The 7779-nt window shown below is 59.2% G+C and overlaps 1 protein-coding gene across 1 annotated transcript in view; it reads left to right on the forward strand.

Annotated features, from left to right (window-relative positions):
* Positions 1 to 7724, forward strand: part of IQGAP3 (IQ motif containing GTPase activating protein 3) — a 17256-nt gene extending 9532 nt beyond the window's left edge. The window contains 22 exon segments of the mRNA XM_009320486.1: positions 7 to 47; positions 121 to 212; positions 214 to 280; positions 597 to 680; positions 976 to 1047; positions 1608 to 1677; positions 2029 to 2228; positions 2480 to 2632; positions 2748 to 2911; positions 3075 to 3299; positions 3385 to 3525; positions 4052 to 4136; positions 4433 to 4665; positions 4755 to 4887; positions 5198 to 5300; positions 5458 to 5602; positions 5772 to 5859; positions 6137 to 6349; positions 6475 to 6641; positions 6788 to 6889; positions 7193 to 7301; positions 7611 to 7724. Coding sequence (XP_009318761.1) covers positions 7 to 47; positions 121 to 212; positions 214 to 280; positions 597 to 680; positions 976 to 1047; positions 1608 to 1677; positions 2029 to 2228; positions 2480 to 2632; positions 2748 to 2911; positions 3075 to 3299; positions 3385 to 3525; positions 4052 to 4136; positions 4433 to 4665; positions 4755 to 4887; positions 5198 to 5300; positions 5458 to 5602; positions 5772 to 5859; positions 6137 to 6349; positions 6475 to 6641; positions 6788 to 6889; positions 7193 to 7301; positions 7611 to 7724 — 2801 coding nt within the window.
* Positions 7725 to 7779: the final 55 nt, after the last annotated feature.

Genomic DNA, 7779 nt, shown 5'->3' on the forward strand with positions numbered 1-7779 from the left:
GCCACGGTGGCCTCAACACCGAGCACCTGAGCCGGGAGGAGATCCAGGTACGGGGAGGACGGGGCTCAGTGGGTGCTGGCGGCATCGCTGGGGCTGAGCTGGTGCATCGTGTCCCCGCAGTCGGTTGTCACCCGAGTGACCGCGATGCACGACCGGGAGTGCCTGTGGGCATCCAACGTCACCTTTGTGGTGAGGCTGCAGGCTCGGCTGCGGCCGCCGGGAGTTCGCCGCACGATGGCACATCCTGCGGGAGCAGCGGCCGGCTGCCATCAGGATCCAGGTGATGTAGCCAGAATCTGTCCCTTCTCTGTGCGGGGGGGATGCAAACCATGGGCGGCTGCTTGCAGCATCCTCTGGCAGGTCCGGGGAGCGCCGGTGCTTGCTGCTCTGTACGTTTAATAGCCAGGACTCACCCGAGGTACTGCAGAGGGTGGTACAGGGCTTGTTTTTCTCACAGCGGCCGCTTTGGGTGCTGGTTTCTTCTGTTTTCCCGTGCTGCGTTATCCTCTCTTCTTGTGTGCTCTCTGAAAAACCAACCGGACGTCGCAGCGACCTTGTGCAGGTCACGGTAGCTGGTTGTCTTTTCTCATGCCCAGGCTTGTTGGAGAGGGTACAAGCAGCGCAGAGCTTACCTGGAGAGGCTGCGCTACCTGCAAGCCAACAGATACGCTGCAATAAAGGTTTGGAAGACTCTTCCTTCACCCTTTGCTCCCACATTGGGCATCGCTGTCTGCTTGCTTGGCAGCAAGCAGAGCAGCAATGAGCGTGGCGTTTCCCCCCTGCCCAGTAAAGAGGCAGCCGGGGGGCATACGGCAGCTGGACCAGGGCACGGCTGGGCAGCGTATGAGGGCATGGGGGGAGCTCGGGCTGGGGTAGAACGTCCTGCAAAAATCTCCATGGTTTCTCCTCTTTCCACCCACTTGCTTTGGCCAAGCGAGTCCTTCCAGTATCCAACTGTTTGAACATCTCTCCCAGATCCAGGCAGGCGTGAGGATGTGGCAGGCTCGGAGAAAGTACCAGGAGAGGCTGCGCTACTTCAGACAGAACGTGAGTGATGGGGTGGGAAGTAAAACAGCTCCTGGGAGCGTGTCACTGTCTGGGGGGATTGAGGGGGACGATCCCGAGCATGTGGTTGGGCCTCTGCCCCTGAGTGCTTGTGGCGCAGCTGGAGGGCGAAATTGGTGCATCCTTGCACGGGGACAGACGGGAAGGAAAAGGTGCCTGGTGGGTCTGGAAGCCAAACTATCAGGCTGTAAAGTGTGAGGAGAGAAAAACCACTCCAGTTCCATCAAAAACCAATAAGGACTTCAAGATGCCCATTAGAGGGGAAGGAAATTTTGGGGGAGAGGGGCGTGTTGTCTGTGGGAAGCGAAGCTGCGCCTCTGGAGTTGCTGCAGCATGTGAAACACAGCAAGTGGAGGGGAAACAACCACTAAGGAGGGTGAAATCCTGAAATCCCTCCTGGGTGGTGGACACCCTCATCCCGGGCATCGGCAGATTCCCAGCGGTGGGAGCAGGCGGCTGCGTGCCCGTCCAGCTCTCCACTCCCCGCGTGTTTCAGGGATGCTGTGGGGAAACATCCCCCACTCCCTTGTTTGTCTTGGCAGATCAAATCTGTAATTAAAATCCAGGCTTTTGTGCGAGCTAACAAGGCCCGTGGGGATTACAGGATGCTGGGTAAGTGCCTGCTCGTCTCTGCTCTGAAGTGGCTATAATTAATTGGGAAGGCGACTCTGCCGCCTCCCTTGTTCGCCCTGCGCGGTGGAGAGGTGGTGGGAGGCTGGCCACCGGTGTCCCCACAGCAGGCACGAGAGTGGCAGAGGCTTGGTGGTCCCTTGGCATCAGCTAGAGCAGCCCTGGGGCTGCTCTTGCTACCCCTCTGTTCCCGAAGGCTTCCCAGGGAAGGTGTTGCAGAGCGTGGCACCGTCTTGTCCTGTGTCCTGGTGTTGCAAGAAGGTGCTTCTTTTTTGGGGAGGAGGATGGGGTGTCGTGGTGAGATGCTGGAGGTCTGAGGGTCCACAGTGGGAGCAGCTGCTCAGTTTTCCCCGTGGGCGTTCACGGCGGGGGCGCGGCCTGCTGCAGGCCCTGGCCGCGGGCCGCCCCCGCAGGTGCTGCGGCTGCAGGAGGAGGTGGTGAAGAGGATCCGTGCCAGCCGGCAACTGGAGAGTGACCTGGACCTCATGGATATCAAGATCGGGCTGCTGGTCAAGAACAGGATCACGCTGCAGGTGGGGAGCACGGTGGCAGGGGGAGGACCTCGGCCACCTCTTGCAGCTCTGCTGTGGTGCCCAAGCCAGTGCAGAGCTGGTCGTCCCCTCCTTGGCATCACAGCTTGAACTTCACTCCGCTTTGCTTTTAAAGTGGTTGAAGGGGTTGGGGAGCATTGAGGTGCCTCTGACTCGCTTTCCCCAGAAGCTGGGCTGAATGCCAGAGCTTGCTGGCAGTCACCAGTTCTCTCTCCTTGCCCACGTGGCTCCAGGAGGTGGTCTCCCACTGCAAGAAGCTGACCAAGAAGAACAAGGAGCAGCTCTCAGAGATGATGTCCATAGACAAGCAGAAGGGGCTCAAGTCGCTCAGCAGGGAGAAGCGGCAGAAGCTGGAGGCCTACCAGCATCTCTTCTACCTCCTGCAGGTGGGGCTGGTGGGGCTCTGCTGTGTCCACCACAGCTGGGGGAGCAGTGCGGGGACCCTGGCCCCCCGCCACCCCACGACACTTGGGGTTAGCTTGGTGTTCCTCATCCCTGCAGACACAGCCTGTGTACTTGGCCAGGCTGATCTTCCAGATGCCCCAGAACAAGTCCACCAAGTTCATGGAGTCGGTGATCTTTACACTTTACAACTATGCGTCCAACCCACGTGAGGCTTACCTGCTGCTCCAGCTCTTCAAAGCAGCGCTGCAGGAGGAGATCAGGTGGGTGGCTGTGGGTGCCCCGGTTTGGGGACAGGTCCGGGAAAAGGCTGAACCAGGGCATCAGCTTGGATGCAGTTATCTCCTCTGGCTGCTGCCTCCTGCGTTGGAGAACAAACACACTGGTCCATCCCCTTCATCTCATCCATCCCGTCCCTCTCCCCAGGTCCAAGGTGGACCATGTCCATGACATCTTGACGGGGAACGCCACGGTGATCCGGCTGGTGGTCAGCTTCTACCGCAACGCCCGTGGGCAGAATGCCCTGCGGCAGATCCTGGGTGGCCCGGTGCAGGAGGTCCTGCAGGACAAGACCCTCAGCATCCGCACTAACCCTGTGGACATCTACAAGGCGTGGATCAACCAGACTGAGTCGCAGAGCGGGCAGAAAAGGTCAGGCCCTGGGCAAGGAGGCTTAGCCCGATTACAGGGTGATGGGTGTCGGGATGGTGATGGGGACCTTGACTTCCATCCACAGCAAGCTCCCGTACGAGGTCAGCCCTGAGCAGGCTCTCAGCCACCCCGAGGTCCAAAGGCGGCTGGATATTTCTATCCGCAACCTCCTCGCAATGACGGACAAGTTCGTTTCTGCCATCACCTCTTCTGTAGACAAGATCCCGTATGTATCTCAGTGGTTTGTATGCACACCCCTGCAGCGCTGTCGGCTTGAAGCCGACAGCTTGTCGGCTTCAGCAAGGCCTTAGAAAGGGAGGTTGGGTGGTGGGGGGCTTCCTGGCCCCTTAGCTGCTGCAGGACTGAGTTACTGCACTGTCAACAAGGGGAAATCCAAATATCAGTGGGCACTGCTGCTTCTGCTCCTCCAGCAATGCCCCGGTGGGCTGGCTCTTCTTGCCACTCCATTTCTGAGTGCTTTACTACTGGTGTTGAAGTGTCTGCAAGGAAGAAGCTGAGCTTTGTGATAATCTCGGAGGATGAAGGCTTCCTCCAGGGATGTCTGGGCTTGCAGCAGGGTAGGGGAGGAAGCTGAGGGATGCTGCAGCTGCCAGGCCCTCCTATGGGCTCCTCCATCGCCCCAAGGCTGGGGGCTTGCTGCTTCCTGGGTGATAGGTAGTAGGGATGGGGCAGGGTGGCCGAGCCTGGTGCTGCCCTGCATGCTGACGGACCTCTCCCTGCCCTCTCCTCAGCTATGGGATGCGCTACGTGGCCAGAATCCTGAGGACATCCTTGGCTGAGAAATTCCCCAAGGCCTCGGAGGAGGAGATTGACAAGGTACCCCAGGGCTGGGGGCGGTCTGTGTGGCTTGGTGGCGTTCAACCGTGTGCATGTGAAGGGCCAGTATCCCTCCACAGAAGGTCAAGTCCTCTTGACTTAAAAACGCCTTCAAGTCAACGTTTTCCTTGAGCCACTGAGGAAATGCCAACGGTGGGCTCTTCTCTGTGCTGCTGTCCCCTGTGGGAGGGTCCCACCGGGCAGCGCAAGGATGAAACAACCTTCCCTGCTGAGCTACCGCCTCCCCGGGCACCAGCCTCTGTGCTCCCTAACACCCAGCCTGTCCGGTGCCCTAGATCGTGGGGAACCTCCTCTACTACCGCTTCATGAACCCGGCAGTGGTGGCCCCTGACGGCTTTGACATCGTGGACATCTCGGCTGGGGTCACCTTGCATCCTGACCACCGCCGCAACCTGGGCTCCATCGCCAAAGTGCTGCAGCATGCGGCTGCCCGCAAGGCCTTCGACGGGGAGAACATGCACCTCTGTGGGGTGAACCAGTACCTGGAGGACACCCACAACAAGTTCAGGTGGGCACCAGGACGGCATCAGGGTGGGAGGGTGGCTACCAGTCGGTGGCAGGGTTTTTGGGGCTGACTGGAGAGGTCCTTCTCTGCAGGAGGTTCATCTCTGCTGCCTGCTGTGTCCCTGAGCCAGAAGAGAGGTTTAATGTGGACGAGTACTCAGAGATGGTGGCGATGGCCAAACCGGTCATCTATATCACAGTGGGGGAGCTCATCAACACGCACAAGGTAAGGGCATAAAACTCATCCGCAAAGAAGCAGGCTTCGTTTCTGCTCCCACCTCCTGGGCTTTCTGCTGCATTTCGTCACTCCTCTGTATCCTAACCACCAGCACAGCTCCTCCTGGCCTCTTCTTCCTTTTTAACCAAGCAAACAATCCAGATTCTGTAGGTTCTCCGCTGCTCGTCCTTCCCTGAACCTCATAACTTTGCAGTCCCCTCTCGGGTACAAAGGGCATTGCATCGTTCCCAACCGGTCTTTGCTCCCTGGTTCTTTGCGTGCCCCTTTGTCGCTGACTCTCCTCCCTTGCATCATCCAGCTCCTGCTCGAGCACCAGAACTCCATCGCACCACACCACGGAGACCCCCTGCACGAGCTTCTGGAAGATCTTGATGAGCTTCCTACGGTCCAGTCCCTTGTTGGTAGGTAGAGCTCTGGGGCCCACCACCCACCCTGGCAGGAGGAGGATGGAGATGGGGATGCTTTCTTGCACGAAGCTCTAGCTGGATCGCTTTGGGCATGGGGAATCCAGCCCTCCTGAGCCCCACGTGGCTACTCGGGCTCTCTCTGCCCTCACAGGGGAGAGCGTTCCCAGCCTGGCGGACAGCAGTGCTGAGCAGGTGCTCTCCCAGCTCAGCAAAATGGAGATCTCCCTCACCCTCACTGGCAAGCTGGTGCCGGCGGCCGGCAGCGAGGAGAGCGACACGAGGAGCTTGCTGCTGAGGTGAGGATGGGCTCCGCGGGCTTCAGGGGAGCTTGCTGGGGGTTGGGATGCCAGCTGGGATGCTCAAGGGGGGCAAGAAAGCCTTGGAACGCAACTAAATAACATGCTGCTCTGGTGGAGGAGGGTGATGGTCCGGAGCAGACGCCTGACCCCTCCCTCTGGTCCCTAGCACCAAGCAGATGCTGGTGGATGTGATCCAGTCCCAGCCAGGAGATTCCCTCCCGGAGATCCTGTGGACACTGGCCTCAGAGCACGAGGTGGGATGCGCGAGGCTGCTGCTGGGGATGAGCTAAAAAACCTCTTGGGGAAACGGCAAATAAATCCTCAGCAAAAGAGCTGCCCTGCTCCTCTCGAAGGTTTGGCCACTGCTCTTATGCTCCAGCAGTGGCTGGGCTCCATTTTTCAGAGAAAGCACGTGTTTTGGGCCAGGAGAGACTATCAAAGTGTGTGTGTGTGTGTGGGGGGGTTTGATTCTTCCATCTCCTCGTGTCCCATTCCAGCCGTGCGCCAGGCTCACTCCCTTCTCGTCCCTAGGAAGCCTCCCACGACCATCTCATGCGCAGGCGAGCGCTGCGGGACGCCCAGACCCCTGCCAAGCTGAAACGCAACTGCTCCCTGGCTGCCAACAGCCAGCTGTCCATGGAGGAGAAGAAGCGCAAGATCATCCGCAACCTGCGGCGCTTGGAGAGCCTGGGGCTCGTGGACTCTGCCCATCAGTACCAGGAACTCATCGACGAGCTGGCCAAGGTGTGCTGGGGGACACTGAGTCGGGAGGTCCACCTCTCTAAACCCGCTCGAGATCCCGCCCTGGTGCTTCGATAAAGCTCAGAACAAGTTATATCGGCTTTCTTGTACGGCTTCGTTTCCTCCAGGACATCCGCAACCAGAGGCGTTACCGGCAGCACCGCAAAGGGGAGCTCCTGAAGCTGAGACAGACCCTGCAGGGCCTCAACGCCAAGACCTTGTTTTACGAGGAGCAAATTGATTATTACAACCAGTACATCAAGACCTGCCTTGACAACCTGGCAGCCAGCAACAAGTACGTTTCCTTACAAAAACCCAATAATTAAAAAAAAAAAAGGCAATTAAATTCTTTTTTCTATAAAATCTATCTGGATGTTGGGGTTCCGAGGGGTCGCGTGTGGCTGGAGACCAGCTCTGAGCATGTGGTCCCTTCTCTTCAAGGGTCAGCGGGAAGAACAAGAAGCTGCAGTCGCTGCACTACACGGCGGCCCGGCTGTTTGAGAAGGGGGTGCTGCTGGAGATCGAGGACTTGCCACTCAGCCAGTACGTAGCCCCTGGTCCATGGGATGAGCTATTGCAGCCCAAAGCTTGGGCAGGTAGAGGAAAATAGTCCGGGAGGAGGGTGCACGTGGGCCCACCATCGTCCCCCCCAAGGATGGTGTGAGTTGTTTCGGGTATTACCCAGGAGAACATGGGAAAGCTGGGATTTGGAGGGGGGGGGGATTGGGCTGTGGGTCTGGCCTCGTGTGTGCCTGAGGGGGGGGTTGCGCTGGGTGGGTGACCTGCTCCTTGGTTGCATTAAAGCCACGAAGCTCCTTTTGGTAGCGAGCGGCTCCTTCCCTTCAGGTTCAGGAATGTGATTTTCGACATCATCCCCTGCGAGGAATCGGGCAGGTTCCAGGTGAAAGCCAAATTCATGGGGGTCGACATGGAGCGGTTCCAGCTGCACTACCAGGTGGGGAGCCCGTCCTGGGGCTGCCGGTGCCCCAGCGGGGCCAGGGCAGCCGGGGAGTGCAGGGGCTGGACGGTGCCCCCACAACCTGGCTGGTTTTGGGGGGGGAATCGGAGCCCGTGGGGAGCCCCGCCTGAGCTGGGGACAGCCTCGCTGTTCATCTCCCTGCTGCGTGTCCTGATGCGAACCCAGCTCCGTGCTGGCTCCCCTCTCCCCTGGGGGATGGTGCAGCTGGGTGCAGAGGGTGGGACAAGCCCCCTCCCCTGGCTGGACACATGGGGCTGGCGGTGGTGATGGTCACCTCTCCCACAGGACCTGCTGCAGCTGCAGTACGAGGGCGTAGCTGTCATGAAGATGTTTGATAAGGCCAAGGTCAATGTCAACCTGCTCATTTTCCTCCTCAACAAGAAATTCTTCAAGAAGTAACAGGAGTGGGTGGGGAGGGCTGCGGGGGGGCGGGGGGTGATGCAAACCTGCCAAA

The sequence above is a fragment of the Pygoscelis adeliae genome, unplaced genomic scaffold (genome assembly GCF_000699105.1).
Source record: "Pygoscelis adeliae isolate BGI_AS28 unplaced genomic scaffold, ASM69910v1 Scaffold153, whole genome shotgun sequence".
NCBI lineage: Eukaryota > Metazoa > Chordata > Aves > Sphenisciformes > Spheniscidae > Pygoscelis > Pygoscelis adeliae.